Source organism: Anoplopoma fimbria, chromosome 5 (assembly GCF_027596085.1).
Source record: "Anoplopoma fimbria isolate UVic2021 breed Golden Eagle Sablefish chromosome 5, Afim_UVic_2022, whole genome shotgun sequence".
NCBI lineage: Eukaryota > Metazoa > Chordata > Actinopteri > Perciformes > Anoplopomatidae > Anoplopoma > Anoplopoma fimbria.
In genome coordinates, this window is record NC_072453.1 from 13,346,655 (window position 1) to 13,367,801 (window position 21,147).

Below are 21,147 nucleotides of genomic sequence, written 5' to 3' on the forward strand. Positions count from 1 at the left end.
CCCTGTCTACTACAAAATGACGTTCCTGTACAACTAAATGCATTCTCAATTACGCTTCAGAGGAAAGATTTTTTCTCACAGATTACAGTTTTTAAATTGGAGGAAAGGTTAATGAAAACATCAGGGCTTAAAATAAATATGTTTGTTTCGTTATTTAAATTATGGATGTACATTTTTTGTCAACGTTGACTTATTTCAAAGTTTTTTAGAAGTACAGTACACAGTAAAGTTGTGGCTGGACAGCAAACCAGTGAGCTGAAACTCACAATAAAGTTCTGTAAGGGGAGATGCAAATCAGGGTGACAATTCTCTATCGCTACATCACTATAAACGACCCTTTCACATTGTCATTTGATACATTAAATAATACATACATACATAATAAAATATCAATTATAGCTGCTTTGAAAAATAATATCAATTTATAGTATTAAAAAACTTTGTTGTTGCTGTATGCAGTTTGCTAAGTAAAACTAGCTGTAAACTTTCATTCTCTCTAACAAAACCTAATGAAAATAATGAATTGACACCACATCAGTTAAAGCTAATTATAGAGTTGACAAAAATAAAAATCATCAAACAAAATCATTTTCCATCTGGTAGTCTGGGGTTTTTCCTTTTTTTGACAAGATACAGTAGTCCCTTTTGGATACCTTATACTGTAATAGGCATTCCTACAATCTGTTTCTTTGGCAGTATTTCACTATGACCAATTCTCAAGTATCTCTCGAGTGTAATGTGGACCTCCCATCATACAACATCTCCCACCCCAAAACACCCACCGTGAGGATCTGGATGAGACCAGTACTACTAGATATGTTTGTGTACGTGTATCAGGAGTTATGGAACCTGGCAGTTAGACCAGGTAGCTGAGCACTCCTTCACCCTGGGGGGGCGGTGGAGCCCCGGCTTTGTGCTTGAGCATAAACTCTGAGCAGATGGCATGAGACAGAGTTGGAGAGCTAGTGCTTGTGATCAGCTACGCCACAGAGAAGCCTGCTTGAATCATAATTAAAGACGCTGAGAACTCTCAAAATGTATAAACATTCATCACCTCTATCCACACCACATGCATTCTTGGTCTTGTGATACCTTTTCTCCAATAATGAGCTTTTCTGTAGGATATACATGGATTCTGTAAGGTGCCAAATGGTATCTAGGATTTCTCTTTATGGGATGAAACCCCCTCAAAAATAATAGTTCTCTTTTTGAAACCCTCATCAATACAGTTTCACTCAGCCTGAAAAAAGACATCCAATAATAAACATGGCCAGCACAGATGTCCTGTTCATATTCCAAAACCAAATGAATAAAATAAAAAAAAAAAAAATGAATGAACTAATGAGCAAGAAAACCTTCAAACAATGTAAAAGGCCTGTGGGAGCCAAGAGGAATGCTTGAAGCAAGTACAAAATGCCTGAGATTGACAATATGGATGACATTGGGAAAGTCTTTGGGGAGCTTTGTCAGTCACACATCAAAGAAATCTTGGCATTCATTTGTTTTGATTGTACGCTTCAACAAAATGCCGTGCAAAAAAGCCATTGACCTTTGTCACACTGTTTCTGTAATGAAGGAAACTATTCAATTTCTGGGTTTAAAAGATGCATCTGTACGCAGAATATACAACAATGCCTGAGAACACGTGCTACATGTGTAACATCAACAGGTGCATTATCTCCACCCATGGAGGATGGTCTTAAATAACTGTGAGGGTTAACAGACAGCACTGAGAGGAGGTCAGTGTCTGGCTGTAATGTCATCCGGCTTTGCTTTGGGGTGGCAACAGGGAAGCGATACGACTGTCTGACAGTGGCACCCACGCATTGTAATTGGTGTGACAATCAAGCCACGAACAGCCCTTTGGTCGTTGTGGTGGAACAAGTGTCAAGGAGAGTAACAAAGGCACCTTTGGGGGGGGGGACACACACAAATGTGTTGTCTGTTATGTTGTTGCTCTATTCTATTAGCCCAATGTGTGTGTGTGTCTGTTGTGTGTTGTGTGTGTGTGTGTGTGTGTGTGTGTGTGTGTGTGTGTGTGTGTGTGTGTGTGTGTGTGTGTGTGTGTGTGTGTTGGGGGGGTCAATAAAACTAAATGTTACATTTCTGAATTTTCTAGTCATATATTAGAGGTATAAATTAGGGATTGAGTTGAAAAGACAGGCTTACAATCGTTAAAAAGGGAACCCTAATGATACATTTGATGATCACCAGTTTTGTTTTTGTGAGTGTGTATTTAGTACCTCCTCCTGGCTGCCCTCACGCAGGTTGTAGGTGAGGTTGTTGTGGATGTCAGAGGTGAACACACTGGCGTACTCAGGGTAGAGTTCCAGCACCTCTCTCAGACCGCGCACATTGATATACTGAAGGTCACAGTAGGTCAGCGCCTTAACATCAGCGTTGGTCTTGATCACCTGGTCGGCTCCAGGCAGGTCAGACCCAATCAGGTCCCCTTTTCCTAAAATAGAAAACACAAAATATTCACAGTCTTGCTCCTCTACATCAACACCTTAAACATGATGATAAGACAGTCAATGCCACAATACAAACCTAATATTGCCAGCACCATGCTGTCTTTCAGCACCTCCAGGGACCCAGAGCAGACAAAGTAGTTTGCATGCAACGCGTCGCCCTGACGGATGAGGTACTCCCCAGGGACACAGAAAGAGGTTTTTATATGGAGGGAGAGCGAGCGCAGGCAGCCACGACTGGCGCCCTTAAAGACCGGCAGCTGGAGGATGTCCTTATTCAGATGCATGGCGATGTCGGCCCGCAGCTCATCAGGGAAGTCGTGCAGGAGCTGGGGATGTGTGACAGACGCAATAAGGTGTGACACTCATTGGTAATTCGGGAAAGTTGCCACCAGTTAGCCTCTTTTGAATTTCAATAGGATGTTAATTGTTGGTGTACAGGTGGCCGTGGGTTGTGAATGATCATGAACAATTTCAGCTGTAAAGGGTTGTGAATGGTTTGGAGAACAGATGCAGTGCACAAATCCCATCTAAACATGACCCTGAGGTTTCCTGAGGGCAAACAGCAGCTTGTACAAAAGTATAACATGACAACAACAATGAAAGGGACTCCTACCTCGTTGGCATCTATACCATTGTTGACAGACCATGTGGTCTGGAAGTACTCCAGCATGCGCTGTTTGATCTGCTGGGGCAGTCGGTGGACACGGATGAAGTCCTTCAGGTCCGTTATGCGTGTGTGATAGAGAGAGCGCCGGGAGTACATACGCTGAATGATGGCCGTCACGTTACCAAAGACCAGGGCGTGCATCAGCGCTGTGTGAGAGACGGAAAGAAAAAGCACACAAGACCATTTATTTTGGTATATAACTGAATAGTTGTATTGCTACATAAAAATAGTACAATCTGACATTTTATTTGGAAAGCGGTTTCTTATGGCCAATTAGTTTGAATGGGTTGAATCACAATACAAGTTAATTAACTTAAGTTACTTTTACTTTTCACTCCTTTCAAACACTTTTCCTGCTTCCAATTAAAAATCTAATTTCATATTGACTACTACCTCTATCTACACTTTTAATTGTTTATTTGCTTATTAATCCACACAAGAGGCAGAGTAATTTACAGCTTTCTGTATATCAGTGTTAAAAAAAAATCTGCAACACAATAATATAATAATAATATTACCTTCTGGATTGTTGAACCAATAATTGCCACCTCAGCTAAAATAATCTGTTTATTGGTATATAAAGATGGCAACAAGCTCTGTTTAAAAGGCCAGCCAAACCATCAAACCCAGTTCCTGCTGAATCTCCAGCACTGGCGTGCCAGGACGCCGGAGGGAGAGTGAACCCTGGTGTCAGACATACCGCCGATGAGCATGGTGCAGATGGAGAATATCTTCTCAGCATCGGTGTTGGCACAGACATTGCCGAAGCCCACACTGGTCAGGCTGCTGAGGGTAAAGTAAAGGGCAGCGACGTAGGAGCTGCGCACTGACGGGCCGCCCACCGTGCTGTTGATGTAAGGCGTCTCCAGACGTTTGCCCAGCTCATGAAGCCACCCTGAATGAGAAAGTAGAGCCCGAGCAAACAATGTTCAAGGGTTATGGTTCATGTTATCATTATGTCTGAGCTTCTTCTGTCGGCTATGAGACTGATGGTAGTGGCAGTATGGTACTGCAATACCTGGTCTCGGAGAGACAGAAGTGCAAAAAGTGTTTGTGTCTCTGTGTGTCTGACAGAGATTTTCAGCAGTTTCAGGAGGCTGGCATGTCAGTGAGGGACAGAGCAGAATTAGATTGGCTCCTCAAGAGATAAAAAACACCAACTGTTAATTAATAGGTATGACCTAACCTCCCTAAAGACAGAATATACTGCTACAACTGTATGTCCAAACACATACACAATTAGAAACACAAACATACAAGTTGCAAAGCAGACTGGGCCAGATGTCTAATTTTGCTGTAGCCTACAGCATGTCACAGTATGCGTGTTTCTGTTTCTGTTTGTTTAAAGAAATAACATATGGGTGTCAAACTGTAGGATTAGACTTGGCTGTAGTCACTTCGAAAGTAAGAGAAAACTAAGCATGGTTATGCTCGTTGATCTGACGCAGGCAATTGTGTTAAAAATAAGACAAGTGCTTAGATATTCCCCTGATAATTTATAGACTAGAAAAGCCTTTTAGTTTGTGATTATGGTCTCTATGTTGAATCATTTACAAACAGTGGGACAAACAATTACTGTGCTGCTTCCTACCAGTCGTTTTTTTTTATCAGCTTTTGTTCTGGTTTCAGACAGTCCTCATTAGAGCGCCAGAGTATGGTGTTCACCACCATGTCACCACTGAGCAGAGCTAGACACCCCAATAGGTGAGTGATGCCTATTTATAGCTTAATGGGACAAAACAAAAGCGAATCTAGTCTTATTTGTTGGAATTTTGCACCTATGGTAAGTGAAACAAGTCTGGATAGTCAGCACTATTATTAAGTTATGAATTGAGCGCTTGGAATATGATATATTGGATTTGTTTTGCTGTAGAAGGCACAGTGGGGTAAAAATCAGTTGGAACTATTACTTAATTTATCCTTCACAGAAAAAAGGATATATCGTTTTCTCACTCTTGCTGAATGAAACACCAAACCTGACCTTCACACTTCAACAGCTTCCTCTGTTGCACAGCAAGGCCTCAGTCAGACTCACCAATGTCCCAGGTCTCATTGGCCTCTATCTCTTTACGTCCAATCATGTACCAGATGCAGGCCATCCAGTGTGCCAGCAGGGCAAACACAGACATAAGCAAGGTCAGCACCATGGCGCTGTACTGGGAATAGCGATCCAGCTTCTGAAGTAGACGAAGGAGGCGCAACAGGCGTACTGTTTTAAGCAGGTGGACAAGGGAGGTCTGAAGAGGAGAAGCACGTTTTGGGGGGGGCATAGTGAGAGAGAAAGGGAGAGATACAGTGAGTCTATTAGTTTTGTGTTGAATCTGGAAACACACTGTGGCTGTACATATACAGCATATACACAGCTGAATATCACAGCTTGAACATGCTGCGACTTGTTTTTGCTCAAACAAATGATTTTATCTTGTGTAGAATTCACTATATAGGTTGGACTAGACACACAGGCAGGCAGGCAGCAAAAAATAGCAGCCATGTGGAATGAAGGGTAGTGCATTTCAGAGGCTAAACATTTCAAGGATATTTTTTTATTCATCATGAGTTTATTCATTTATTTTAAGTAATCCATTTACTGCATGTCAGCAGAAAAAGAAAATGACAGTTTAACAGATTATTGTCCAGTTGCACTCACCACTGTGATGTTGAAGGCGTACAGTAGGTCAAAGGGCAGGGCAGCCATCAGGTCCACAAAGAACCAGCTGGTGGCGTAATGAATGCAAATGGAGCGTGACTCATACACCACCTGCCCTGACTGGCTCACATAGGTGGTGCGGAAGTTTAAGATTATGTCTGCAAATACAAAAGGTTGAAGGTTATATTTTTCCCCCCCAGTGACGTTAAGACAGTATTGTCATATTCATATTTGTTACAATGGAAGAGGTCACATGTGTATGTATTTTTTTTTACAGATAAAATGATAAACACATTGTATACAGTGAGGAGAGATGGGAAAAGGTGAAAGATCACAAGCTCAGTTTAAATCCCAGTGGTTCACTTGTATGTGATATATACTTAAGACCACACCATGTTTGTCATTAACACTTTTTAAAGTATAGAATGGGTAGTGCTCCAATTTAAGTCATTGTTTTAATGCATCCATATGGACCAGTACGTTTGCAAGACAGTTCTCATCAGAATGTCAGAATGTACGAATGTGGCAAGAACACATAACATGTGAACTCTGGGTTTATGGTTTGATGTTAAAAAACGTCATCTGTCATCCAAGCTGTTGATATTCGCAGAACTGTTGGCTCATCACTTAATACAAATCTCAGTTATGAGAAGCTAAAAGGTAAGATGATGATAAAAAAATTGGCACACACAGCAATGTGCAGACCAGTGTTGATTGCAAAATTCATCTAAATTAAAAACAGTGGACACCTCCTGTCCAATGTACCATATTCCCTGAATGTGTTTGGATAGCAGGCCTTAGTTTGGGTGCTGTACTGTATAAGGCAGCTTCCACATTTTTTACCTGTAATCTATCAATGACATTACTTCAAATGTCAAATTACAATAAACAAAAGTTTCTCCCTAGAATGGCTGGTGGCCTCCCTCTTTTTGCCAAGTAGAGGGACTCAGACATGAGCTCTAGATTAAACCACTGTTCATCTACACTAAGTGGAGCCTGTTGAGGTTCAGCCACCTCAATTCTTCCCTTGGGTGATTCCCTTTGGAGATAAACCAGTAGTTCCTGGGAGAGACCCAGGAACAAAACCCAGGTTGCCTGGGACTATGGGTACTTTCAGGGGAAAAGGATATCTCTGTTGCTCTTGTTGCCTCGTTGCCATAGGTGACAAGAGTAGCAAGAAAATGAACCGATGTTAAATTAAAATCTTCTGAAAAGAAATTCAAAGGACTAAGTATGGTTAAGATTATGCGGGTTCAGCATGACTTGCTTTGACTAAACGTGACCCTCAAAATAAATGGAAAGAATTGGCTCGATGGGGGTCAAACAACAATTTTGATTAGTTGAGCTTCAGGGTAAAATCAGGGAGCCGTGTCTTATTTTTCAACACTCACCAATAATAAAGAGCATTTCCACCACAATGTCGCAGACAATGGTGGAGCGCTCAGCTGTGACGGTGTCATCATACGGCGTGAAGCTGACGTTGTAGGGCACGGTGACAGCCACATAGAAGGTGGCCAGCAGAATGAGCCAGTCCCACAGGGCTTTAGAGACGCTGTAGTGGAGCAGAATGAAGCGTGACTTCTGCACCGCTGCCACCTTGTACTCCGGTATTGAAGGCTTGTCAATCATGCCCTGTAAGAGAAGTGTAGAAGTCCAAACATATCTTGGTAAGAATACATACACAGTCATATACATATATGTGTATACAGTATACACCGGTCACACACAAATAGCCTCTTCATTTTCAAGTTTACATTGAAAGATATACAAAACACCCAAGTGCATCAGAGAAACTGCATAAATGAATAACTTGATAACCAGATGGTCACGAGGTGGAGTGCTATGGAAATAAATGGTAATCAGATGGACAATGCTGTGCCAAGATTTTGCAGAAACAGACAATATAAATGTCAACACCCTCTCATGTGATCTGACCGCCGATGATTCAGTACACTAGGCAACTCAAGTGAAACAGATATGGTAATGCTGCTGGTTATCTATTCATGACAGCCTCATTATAGACAGTGATAAAACCTTTAAATGGCTGTGCAGTAATAACACTAAATGACAGACATGACAGGACTGTGGTCAGTGAAGGGGAAACTTATTACCAACAATGACATGTGATGATCTCATACATGACTTGGCCTTGGCTTGACTTTATCCCTCCAAATGCCGTAGGTGCTTTAAGTATCAGGTTGGTACGCTACAATGGGCGTCATCTGCTTTTATTTTTGAAAGTCATGCCTTTTCATTCCACTCATTTAATTTTTTATTGAGAAAATCCAATTGCAGAAAGCGTCAATTGCTATTGCTGATGAGGTGGGGGAATCCATTCGGCACATAATGAGAGTGCAGTTCTCCAAATGGGGCCATGCACTTGGCACTTAATAGCCTTAACCATTTAGTAGACAGGAGGAGAAGCTTTTACCTTTAACAGTGGTGAGAAGGATAGAGAGAAATAAATGAGAAGTAATCCACTCAAGAACAAACAGGCCACTTCACAAACAAGTGTGGTTGAGCCAAAACGGAGGCTTGCGAGGGCTCTGAAGCTGACTTGTGGGGAATACACTGACTATTTGAAAGTAATTGGGAGACTATGGACAGCCTTCAAAAAGGAAGAGAAATGCTAGAGAACAATGACACACTCTACTGTACGAACAAAGGAAAGGAAAGCTCATCAAATTCAGTCATTATGACTAAATGACAAAAATGTCCAAATTGTTAAAAGGGAAACAACTTTAAAGAACTGTATTAATGATGGCTGCTTGACACTGGATTATTTCTGGTCAAAACCTACGTGATTCATCATAACATAATAATCATGTCAATCAATAAAATCACAGTGCGAAATCTAGAAGGACCATGCTGACCTACTGTCATCAACAGCTGTGTCCACTTTAATGATAGTTCAAGCAAAGTCAGCAAAAGCTGGACTGTTGTTTTTAATTTGCCTTACAGTGCGCCACCTGACCTTTGGCATTTGAGGCAGTGAGCCCAATGATTAAAAAAAAAAAAAGCCCAACACTTTGAGGACACATGGGACTGCATGTTACATAGCTACAGCTGGTCTTTGCACTTCATTAACTCAGGCTGTAGCTCAGATCTTACTGTTCCAACTACATCTCCCAGTATGCTTTGGGCTTCAGCACTGATAAAAGCATGTCCTTGATGGGGGAGAGGAGGATACACACATGGCTTTCCATTTGAATCAAGCACACCATCGAGTACATAATCTAGACTATTGCAGAGGATCACCAGCCTCTAATTTATACCCCAAAATACAATTTAGGCCAACTTTTTTTTTTTAAACCAACAATGCAATGGGAGTACAACACAATAAAAACTGTAAAATAACCACAAGCCCGCAAGTTAGAAGATACCACACACTCAACAATTGTCTCTGCTTAGTTATTTAATTATTATATGATTGTATGTTCACTACACATACTACACTTTGCAATACAATCTTAAATTTCCTCTCCTTTAATAAATTGTGTTACAGCAAGAGACAAAAGAGCAACATTTGCTGTCTGACATTAAGAAAAGAAAGTAATAGTACAAGCTATGGACACAAAATATGAGCTCTGTATTTCACAGTCAGCCAAAAAAGTATTTGAATCGTAACTTAAAAATGCCTCCAGATTCTCTCTCTCTCTCTCGCTCTTTGACAAGTGTATTAAAGTGAAAAGAGGCAATAGTGGTTCTCCCCTGGGAAGCGCTTAAAATCAAGTCTGAAGCACTTACAGTGAATAATACACTCATGGGCTGACGGCATCAAAACTGCCAGAACGGACAAAACCACATCTCAGTGTTTGCGTTTGGTAAAGAGCCTTCAGGCAAAGAAAAACTCAAGCTGAACATGTTTCTGGGGAGGCAATTTAGTGTGTGGTAGACCATTTATTAAGTATGCAACCTCTGCAGTCTAAACAAAAAAAAGGTACACAAAGAGCAGTGGAAATGTGAAACTTTTGAAATCAATTAACAGATTTCCATTTGTATTCATTGATACTTTAAGCATTTTCTTACCACCCCCTGGCTCTCATTCTATTTTTTATGGTGGAGCTCTGATCTAAAAATATCTGCATGTGTCTATGTATCTTCCAGCAAAAGGATAGCTTCCCGTTTTCCTCCTTGCCTGGCAGGCTGAAGGGCTAAAAAGAGATCTCGTCAGAGGAGCTCGTTGTGGTGTGGAGGCAGACGAAGACATTGTTAGCTAACTGCTAGAGAAACAGACAGAGGGACAAAGCTAGAGAAAGATGGAGGTGGAGACAGACAGAGAAGAATGAAAACATAATGGTAAAAATATAGTGATAGTCAGAGTAGGAGGATGGCAGTGGTGGAAGAAGTAGTTTGAGCCATTACTTAACTTAAAGTAGCAAACCCACAACGTAAAAATACTTTATTACAAGTTAAAGTCCTGCATTCAACAACTCAGTTGTATAATCAGAGTATCGATGGTAAAATAGTCATTATGCAGAAATAAGGTCCTTTCCATGGTTATTATTAATGATGCATTCTTGTGTAAACATCATAGGTTGATGAGGAGCTAATGTGAATTGTTTGGTCATTTAATATAAGATAAGATAAGATAAGATAATCCTTTATTAGTCCCGCAGCGGGGAAATTTGCAGACTTACAACAGCATAGAGTAAAGTGCACACAAGAGACATAGTAGAAGAAGACAAGCTAAAAATAAAAAATAAAAAATGAAAAATAAAAATAAAATAAAACAAGTATTATAAATAAGCAATAAAAAAAAAACAGTAGAAAAAACAACAATAACTGAAATATTATATTTACAGACAGAGAAAAAAACAACAACTATTTTAACTATTTTTAACTTTTTTAACTATTATTGCACAGTGTAATGTGTAATGTATTGCACAGGTTTTTATTGTCATGTTATTATTGTCATGTGGTCATGTGGTCTGCTATGTATATTTTATTAACTAATAATGGACTGTATATATCCAATTGAGAGCAGCATCTCCCTCTGGGCTGTAAGCTATTAACGAACAGAACACACAGGAACATACAAGAAGGCTGGAGGATGGAGGGTTAGGTTACCATATCTGAGCAAGCAGGAAAGAAAGAGGAAGCGTGACAGATCATTCAAAAGCAGAGTGACATAAATAAGGGGAAAGAGAGGGATGAAGCCAAAAGGAGATGAGGTCAGTGACAGATGGAGAGAGAGAGAGAGAGAGAGAGAGAGAGAGAGATAACAGAGTCAGAGATAAAGGAGGGTGTAAAGCTAAAAATAGGGGGAACTGAGGGAAGGGATGGAGATGAGAGATAAAGATAAAGATACAGAAACAGACTTTATGTCAACTCTTTTTCATTTCCAACAACGTTTTTTTTCCAAGTAAATCTTTTTTTCCATAGTTAAACTATATAAAGTATTATATGGAGTTATATGCTTACTTACCTTAAGCATAGACTGCATCCGAAGCCACCGTTCCATAGCCATTTCCATGTCCATTTTTTTTATTTTTTTTGTAGCGAATTAAATTTAGCGTTATTGTTAAGTGAGGTTTGTTATTATTAATAGTAGTGTTTTCTTGCTATGGTTACTGCATGCAGCGTCCACACGCGTCCGCAATGATCTCGATTCTAGAACGATTCTCAAACGATTACAATTGTAAACTGCGTTGTTTTTATCGTATGTCTCACGTTTATTTTCAAGTTTTCTTTCCAGATATGATTGATCAACTTTATAGTTAAACACTACTGTGACGATGAATTCAATATAAAACAATATGTTTTGGGATTCCCCTGCTTCTTTCTTATTATTTACCTTTTAGCAGCAGCATTTTCACTCAGAATTGATATTAAAGTATGAAATTAAATGTACTACCTTAAAAGAACCTGAAGAAACACTTCAGTGAAATCGTGTATAGTATGTGCCTAGACACATGTAAATTGTCTGTTTTAGGATAGTTGCTTGTGATACCATATCATGAAACAACTTGTGAATGTAGTTCCTAATCAATACTCACTGATATGTATGATGCAACATGAACTTAGCAGAGATATATAAATATAAAAATGAGACATAACGCAAGGGTAAGATTGGAGGAAAGTCCATGCACACAAGAAAGCAAACACTTACACGTTTAATCTCATTCTAATGCAAACTGCCGTGCATCTGTTTAATACTGGTGGCAGGTCTGCAAGACAAGGTTTTCCAAAGTCACTGATCACAAGACAGGGTCAAATGAGCGGTCAAAGATGCAGAAAAACAAAACAATACCTTGCAGAAATAGATCTGATTTCTATTCTATCCGGCCAATGTTTTTTTGTCTTCATCCAAAAACACACAGGTTGCCGTCTTTTTTTGATATGAATATTATCACAGGCTTGTTCTGAATGTCTGCTTACTGTTTACAGTTGCACATATGATATTATCAGTCCCTAAGGTTAAAGTGCTGTCTTTTTCGTCTGCATGGAACGCAACTAAGACTAGGGCTAAAAAGTTTTAAAAGTTTGTTTGTTTTGTTGTTAAAATGCAGAATCTTGATCATGCTGTGTTAACTGTGCTACTTTACATTCTTGTCTAATTGCAGTATGATTTTTATGTCAAATTGTGAGTTATAGTTTGTTCTTCTGCTTGCTTTTTGTCCCCTTGTGAGAATGCATAAATAAAATTAATCAACTCTTTAAAATGGCAATTGGCCCAGTGGTAGCAGTGGAGAATAGTTCAGAGTGTGTGAATGTGTGAAAATGAGAGAGAATGAGACACCAGAGAGTAGGCTGGGAACACATCAAACACTCTGTTTGTTGAATTTAATATCCCAACATTTTGTATATCTTGACGTGTGAGACAGAGAGAGAGACTGTGTTGGTGTGAAAATACCGTCTCGTGCCGAGAGTGTTGGAATAAAATCTGAATGATAAATATTGTACATATGATTCTGAATGTTATGTTGTTTTACCGTATGTTTGTCTGCAGCCATCATTTACTGTCTGTTGAATATGTGTGAATGCTTTTATGGAAGTGCATGTGTGTGCACTATTAGAAAAAGTGTGTGTATGTGAACAGTGCCATCTGTAAGTATCTGGGATTTGAAGCAATGCAGCAGGAGGTTTGGCAAACAGAAGAGAGGTGTAGCACCTTGATTTCCATGAAGACGACTGCAGGTCTGGTTTTGAAAACAGCAGCAGAGCTTTTGTTTCTTTAATTATTTTAATTATTGGGTCTATAAAATGTCACAAAACAGTGAAATAAACGGAAATTCCATTTTCCCAGAGCTCAAGGTGACCTTTTCAAATTGCTGGGTTTGATTGACCATCATTCAAAAACCGAGATTCTTTTTTTTACAATGATATAAAATGGAGAGAAGCATCAAATCCTCAGACTTAGTGTACCATAAGACAATGTTTGACGTTGCTTAATGAATTATTCATTAACCTATTCTTGTCAGTTGACCTACCAATTTATCGACTGTCAGCACTAGTAATTTAAATATCTACAGTATAAAGCAAATGTCATGTCCTTTGGGCCCCTAATAACAGTTAAATGTCGTTTATCTTCTAATATAAATCAAATTAGAAATGAAATGCCTTCTTTTCTTAATACTGACTTGACCCCCTTTCTTTCTTGTTTTTTTCCTTTTCAGTTGATAGTCTATAACAAATCTGGTGTTGGCAAACACATGACCCGTCACTGAAAAATTACAATGTGTTTGAATGATAAGTGTCCAAAAGCCAAATTTCATGTGAGATTCATATCCCATGTTTGTAGATTTTAGTCATAAGTGTACCAGGGAAGGGAAGCTCAAAATTTGGTGTCATGTAAGGGGCATACCATTACCATTACCATTACCATTACCATTACCGTTACCATTACCGTTACCATTATCAGTTAGAGGGCTCCAGGCACCTAAAAGGGTGAATGAATCTCTTTAAATATACCTAACAGCCTTTTTTTCATTTTCAAATGTTAATAATAGCCACTTGAATCATGCATGTCTCAGAGGTTTTAATTTTTATTTTTTTTATTCAACATTTTAATTTACCCCTGAAATGTTCTGAATTGCTTTTAGCCCCCTGGGATGAAACGCCACATTGTAAAGGACAGGTTTGAGTACAGACCCAGTTGGAAATTGAGCCTCTGCAGGGAGGAAGCGGGATTATCTCAAAATGGCGCTCCGCTAGAAAAACCGCTCCTGTTTGCTTACTGACAGCAAAACAGGAGCTCGTTCTCATGACATTTGCCCGGAGTGTAGTGCGACTTTATTATTCAAAGTCTAAAAAGGTTTGTTCTGTAGAAATAAGACAAGTGCCGATGAAACAGACCATAGTTAGGGTCTATTTCAACACAACAACGTACCTCATAAGGTACTTCAAACACACAAACACACACACACACACACACACACACACACACACACACACACACACACACACACACACACACACACACACACACACACACACACACACACACACACACACACACACACACACACACACACACACACACACACACACACTTGAAAGGCAAACAATTGCACCGGCAAAATGACACACTTATCTGAAATGGGTTGAGATCTATATGAGCCTACAAGTTGTACATATATATGATAATGTATAAGAGCATTAGACACAGCAGTCTCACTGAACCTACTGTAAGAGTAAACCTACATCACAGGACTCCTACTGCCAATGTGTTGTCTTGCAAAGACAGCCTCACAGAAAAAGTGATGATTATGACGCATCCAGCTTCACCTATGACCAGCAACACCTCATCATCAGTGACAACCATATTGTGCCTCCCAGCAACCACCGCTGCCCCCGTGACCTTGCTATTTGTCCATTTTAAAGCCACCAAACAACAGCTTCCATGCAAATAAAATACAGCAGAAGCAAGATTAAAATCATGCAGTAGACTTAAAGTACAAAACCCACTTGATGAGTTTTGCAGAGATAAGCCACACTCCGGGAATCTGGGTCAAGACTTCTATCATATTGTCTTCCTATAAATGAATCTTTTGGATATTAACATTAATAATTCAAGTTCAAGATTGAGGGTGTTGCACGTCTGGGTAATGTCAGGGCACACATAAAAAATACCATCACAGCCAATCAGGAAGTGTGTGAGAGTGGTAAAAGTACTCACGCCGCGCAGGTTGACTTCTCTTTTGCCTCCCCGTGAGAACTGGCTGGTCAGCTGGTAGAACATGGTGCGTCCACGCTTCCTAGCCTCGACGAAGTGAGAGCTGCTCTTCCTCCTGCGCCTCTTGTCTTCTGTCACACAAACGCTCAGATCAGCACATGTCAATTAGATCACAAGATGCCAAAGAACACCTGAGGAGAATAATGTGTCGCTTAAAGCCCAAACTGTCAGGATTTCATGCTAAATATTCTTTCCTGTCACACAAGTTAGAAACACAACACAACCATTGACATGTACTTTACTTTGATTGGATTGCATCAGAACAAAAAAGATTTCCCCTGGCATACTGCTTGATATTTTCAACAGACTGTGTCCAGGTTCCACTTGAAGACACACCACCGCCCAAATCAAACTCCCCATTGCAAAAAAAACATTGTCTGAGCGAATGCCAGCCTAAACAAAAACTGCAGGGCAGCATGTGACAGTGATGAACAATAGCGTGCGGAGAAAATGAAAGCTGGAGGCTGGGAGTGTGACCTGCTCGTAAATCTTGCTCAAACTAAGCAAATAAAGGCAGTATATTCCTTTTTTGTAAGCAGGTCTTGTAACCTACCCTCCTTCTTGCTGTTGTGGTGGCCCCTTCCATAGGTGTCAGTGATGTCCTTGAATGAGAAGAGGAAGAGGACCATTTCGCCTTTCTCATTCTTTATGGGCACGATGTCTAGAAAACACCAGAAGGCCACACCTGGAACAGAATCAGAAATCTTTATTTAGTGAATGAAGACACAGACACATCCAGTGTAAATGTGTTGCATCTCCTTAATTACTTCAGTTCTTGGTGCCAAGGCCTGGGATTTTCCCGTGTCATGTCAGCTCTCACCATGCCTGAGCCCTTGATACTTGTCAAGTATGGCATAGCCTTTTCTAAAAATATACCTCCAATTAGATTTGGATCATGTTCGGGAGGATTGTGGCCATAGAGAAAGTCAGAGGGTTGGTTATAACAAGTCGGCAGGGAAGGAGAATCATAGATCTGTACGACCTGTATGCTCATTAGCAACTCTGCAGAAACTGTGCTCTGCCAAACAGATGTTTCACATCTAATATGCTGTCCCCAGTGTGTGTGTGTGTGTGTTTTTTAGACAAGGATAGAGAAAGAAAACAGTGTAGATGCTGGTGTTTTAGCAAGAAGCTGTGGGTGTATATACACAACACGAGAAGCTATTTTGTGTTTTGTGCTTGCAAGCAGCAGGTGCCAGTGGTCCAATGTAACTAAGTACATTTACTATTAGTACTGTACTTTGTTTAAGCTGTTTTTACTTTACTCAAGTCTTTTCTTTCCATGGCACTCTTACTTCTACTCCACAATATCTAAGAGTGAAAATTTTTACTTTGCACAATTATTTGACATCTTTAGTTACTACTTAACAAATTTAGATTTTCTGCATTCAAAACTTATGAAGGGCCTATAAAATATGATATTTTGTTAAAAATTAAACTATCCAACAGTTTCTACAAATTAAGCTAAAACAATTTGGCGATTAATGAATTAGTTGATGGACAGAAAATTCAAAGGGGAAGTGTGTAGGATTCATTGGCAACTAGTGGTGAGGTTCTTATGTAGATATAAACGGCTCATTCTAAGATAACAAAAACACAACATTATTATTATTATGCATGAATGAAAAGCATAGTTATGAACATTTATAGCAATAAATTACCTTAAATCCTAAACCCTGTTCCTTTAATTTGCATCAGCATTTTTTAACAAACAAAACAAAACCAAACAATCATTAATTGATCATGAAATAATCTGCAGAATAATCCAAAATGAAAATAATCATTAGTTGCAGTCTGATTCATTCCATGTCAACTAACTGCACCAGAAAAATCCTGGTTTTAAATAAATGCATGAATAAACATTTTCATTATTATGTGTCTCTGATTTTATCATGAAAATCCTGCTAATACTGTACTAATCAATAGTAGTAATCAGTATCTGCCATTTGGACTATATTTTCAGGGACATTTTCCCTGTTATATTCTCTTTTCTTTTCTATTGTTCTTGCGTCTGTTACGGCATTTCATTATTACTTGGGCAAATTACAATTATCGTGCATTTCCCCTTTTATTTATTCTGGCACTGCCTTACTGTTACGTACATGTTGTCCTGTAAAAAACAAGAACACGAAAAGAAAAAGCTTTTTTGGAATTACAGAGCAGATTTAATAATCCGTAAACGTAATTAGCGATTCGCACACTTTGAGGCTGCAGGTTTGAAAACATAATCCTGTGTGGCGATCAGAGGGGCTTAAACAGTGTTGTATGTTCTTTTCATGCACAACGTCGTATTCAGAGCCCAAGACTTTGACAGAAGGATTAGCTTGAAGTCAGAAGGAATGGATTGAAATGACACTCATACATACACACACACACACACACACACACACACACACACACACACACACACACATAGGCAGTATGTAAAGTACTTTGTCCCTCATTTTGCTCATTACTCACACAAGTATGATTGGCTGTAGAAATATGAATTTAAGTCTGGCTTTAAACTTGTTATTCCAGCACACAAGCACTTTTTGCACTCACATTAAATAGATCACCAAGAAGGTCTGACTGCAGGTTTTCATTCATTTGATGCTTTCCTATTAATACGAATGAACACTAACTAGCAATGAGAAAGTATTGCACTGCTGACCTGCTGTATTTAAAATTCAGGATCACTATGGAGATTCATAATTCAAACCACATTTTCAGCTCTCATCTAAAAATGAGTGTGCTCTTTATGATGTTGAGAAGAAAAAACAAAAAAAATCCAACAATTCACTGCACAGTTTATCACAGCCTGATCAAACCAGTACAGGCTTCTGGGAAAAGTCTTGTTATTTCCCGAGTTAATAGTTAAAGTTTGATCAACTGAACACAAGATGACAGGAATGGTAATTGCCAGATAACCTTTTTGACAGTTATGTACACACAGTAAGGCTCTCCCCGTCTGATCCCCTTTCCCATTCACCCACCATCCTTCTTGTAGAAGTGGACCTCGGCCTGGTACTCCTCTCGGCCCTCCAGGGCCTTCTCCATCTGATGGGCCACGTGCTCGCTGGTGTCGGCCCCGTACAGGAAGCGGCAGCTGCAGTTCTTCTGCATCACCTCAGTTCTCGTGAAGCCCGTCAGTTCGCAGAAGCCGTCCGAGCAGTAGACGATGGGGTAGCCACGGTGGCCCTGGGCGTTACCCAAGAGGAAATTACTGTCTGTGAGAAGGACATGTAAAGGTGTTAGAAGACATGGATAATCATGGAGGCAGAAACAAATCTGTTCATAGAGATAAAGTTCAAGGTCAACGTGAGACTTTTTTTTTTTTTTTTTTTTTTAACAAATAAGGAATAGCATCATGTTTACGTCTGAATTTTGGTGCAAATTGCTTTATTGCACTAGAATCAAAGTCCGTTTAGCTCTTGAACTTATTTCAAAGCTTTGCAGGATAACTTCAACACTGGTTTACATGTTCAAAGTAAACATGAATCAGACTTTGGTGTGGACTCAATTTTGGGCGAAATTAATTTCCCTGAACAGTCGTCGTGTGGATGGTTGAAGAAAATGGCTCCTGGGCTGCAAGATAAAAAAACAGCTGACTGGCGTTTTAAAAGAGCACGAAGGTTAGTTATGAAGTGATGTAAATTCAAAGGACCCAGAGGGTAAAAAGAAGATTGCATAATAGAGGAGAGATGCATAAGTTGATAAAAAGGTGACTTTTGGGTACATTCAAATAAATGTATTCTTCAATTCATCATATATTTGGATGTTGATATTGCAGAAGTAATAATCAGACACAGGAAACACAATACATGCTCCACCACTTTCATTTAAGAACATTTCAATCCTGTAAATCTTAGTCTGGTTAAATGTGTGTAACTTTCATTTTCCTATTTATTAATACACCTTTAGTAGTAGTAACATGTGTAGTCACACAACCCCCTTTTCACTCCACCTTACTGTTATGAAGGGATTTTGAGTGTAAAGTTAAATTGATTGTCTGGGATTTCAAAATGTAAACTAAATTGCATAAACTAACTTTGGATGCGTGTAAGAACGAATATATAGATTTATATATTTTCATGAAACTACAAAAACTGTATATTTCAAGCTAAATGACATCATGCGATTGTAGAGCTTATGAATATGGCTTTATATGAAATCTTTATTAAGGCCCTGGGATGGATTGAACCTAATTTCAAAATCTAATAAAATATTGTAATATTGTCAGTGTCCCCTGCTCCTACATGTATGCTCCCTCACCTGTTCGTCGCATGTTCATCTCAAGGTACCGACATTAGATGAAAAAATGCAATATGCCTCCATCGAATATTAAGTTGGGTGTGCAGGCTTTTACATCGGGTGGATCATATGATGTGGATATTGCACTCCACTCGAGCTGTTCATTCAGCACCACAGCACAGGGCTTTGCCTCTTGTCTTACTTTTAGCACCATGGACAGTTCTCCAGCAGCAACAGGCATGTGCCGTTTTCTTGCTCTGTTCTGGCATCTCATACCAGAAGCTTCAGGCTGACATACATTTGTTCTGCACACTAACATATATATTAATCCTGGTGATAGGTATAGGTTAACATTACACTTTCCCTCTGTTGCTCGAAGCATTTGACCTTAATATTCTTGCTGCAGTGAGGCTTCTTTGTTGGACTAGATGCCAAAGCTACCAGAGGGAGGAGCTTTGAAATACAATACATTTCAAAACATAACACACAGCAGCGTATTTTGTGTTAAAAAAAAAATCAAAATAATTGAGGGGCTTCAATTTAATTCATGTTTTAGTATTTGATTAATGGAATAGATACACAGCCTAACATAAGCTTTTTACCAGCCAGGAGCATGTCATTTTTATTTTTAATAGTCAGTTTAGTCGTTTGCATTTACATTATCACTTGAAGCAACAGTTTCTGTATATTTCAGACATTTCCATCACTTTCAGGTAACGATTCCAAATCTTCCTATTGTAGCTGCAGGGTTACTTGTTATTGTGACAATAAATGTGCCTAATATCATCAAGCTAATGTGTAATATGTGTTTTTATTTTATTTTTCAAATTCCATGTACCCTCTATTGACTGCAGAAGTCCCTCAGGCAGTACAGGCACAATGTATGGATATTTGTTGCTAATTATGCGCAGACATCAGCACTGAGGCATCAAACTTCGCTCCACGGTAATTGACTTATTTCTGCTGCTTAACTGAAAACATCAGACTCCAGATATTCTGAATGCCATGCTGAGAGGCGGCGCACATACAGTGTGAATTCTCCTGATTCTACAGAGAGCGAGCCTAAGAAGGAGGAGTATTAAGCACCTGCTACAGAGCTTCCCACAATCTAGCACTTTAATTGGCCAGACTGAGCAGAAAGCAGTCCATAGGGGATGTCTTCTCTGAGCGGTGACAACCTTTCTTGGGTGTGCAGTGAGCAGCAGCTAAATTGTCACCACGGAATTATAGAAAGTGACAGGCATTAGTCGGATCTATTAACAGACAGAGGAGTTATACGCAATTCTATGCCTTGCTACGTTTGCTTTCCCTCAGACTTTAAAAACGGAGAAACTGAAATATTTCTGCTCTACACATCTGCTGCAGATCATTGGTGTTTATTGGTGTCATTAAGAGAGACTGCAAACTGATAACTCTTTTTTTTATCACGCATCAGCTTTCTTGTGTATAAACTGTGAAGACAAACTGCTCCGGTTTACTGTCTCTGCCTTTTTAAATCTAATAAAAGAAATCGCCCTAGAAACAATGGCTGATCACAATGTGTTAGCCTACCCTGTTGAAAAGGGGGAAAAAACATGCCCTCTTTTTCATGTTCTATAAATTTCTAACACCCCAACTCAGTGAGCCAGCAAGTGTCGGAGAGCAACCGCATTCATCTCTGGTTTATGTAATGTTTACCTAAGAATAGGTACATCTCTACCAAGCATCCCCAAAGCGGTCCTTCAAGTAGGTCAAGGGCAAGTGTAGTCGTAAATCACTTTGTAAGGATGTATTAAAGCCAACGAGCCACAATGGGGCTCGTTGGCTTTATGCTGCGTTTGGAGGAATGCAATCTGCTGCTTCACGCCCTGGATAAGATCAGTCATTGAAGTTATCTACATGATTCAGATAAGTTAATATATTCAAGTTGGAAAACTCAAGGTTTTTCCTGCAATGATTAAAATCATTT

At 39.5% G+C, this 21,147-nt stretch overlaps 1 protein-coding gene across 1 annotated transcript in view; it reads right to left on the bottom strand.

Moving 5' to 3' along the window:
- Positions 1-21,147, bottom strand: part of LOC129091229 (potassium voltage-gated channel subfamily H member 4-like) — a 33,941-nt gene that overhangs the window by 7,852 nt on the left and 4,942 nt on the right. Inside the window, exons 2-11 of the mRNA XM_054598768.1 lie at positions 17,942-18,175; positions 15,520-15,651; positions 14,910-15,034; positions 7,180-7,420; positions 5,789-5,946; positions 5,177-5,378; positions 3,842-4,036; positions 3,088-3,287; positions 2,551-2,800; positions 2,244-2,458 (exon numbers count right to left, since the gene is read on the bottom strand). Of these exons, the coding sequence (XP_054454743.1) occupies positions 2,244-2,458; positions 2,551-2,800; positions 3,088-3,287; positions 3,842-4,036; positions 5,177-5,378; positions 5,789-5,946; positions 7,180-7,420; positions 14,910-15,034; positions 15,520-15,651; positions 17,942-18,175 (1,952 nt within the window). The remainder of the gene's footprint in view (positions 1-2,243; positions 2,459-2,550; positions 2,801-3,087; positions 3,288-3,841; positions 4,037-5,176; positions 5,379-5,788; positions 5,947-7,179; positions 7,421-14,909; positions 15,035-15,519; positions 15,652-17,941; positions 18,176-21,147) is intronic.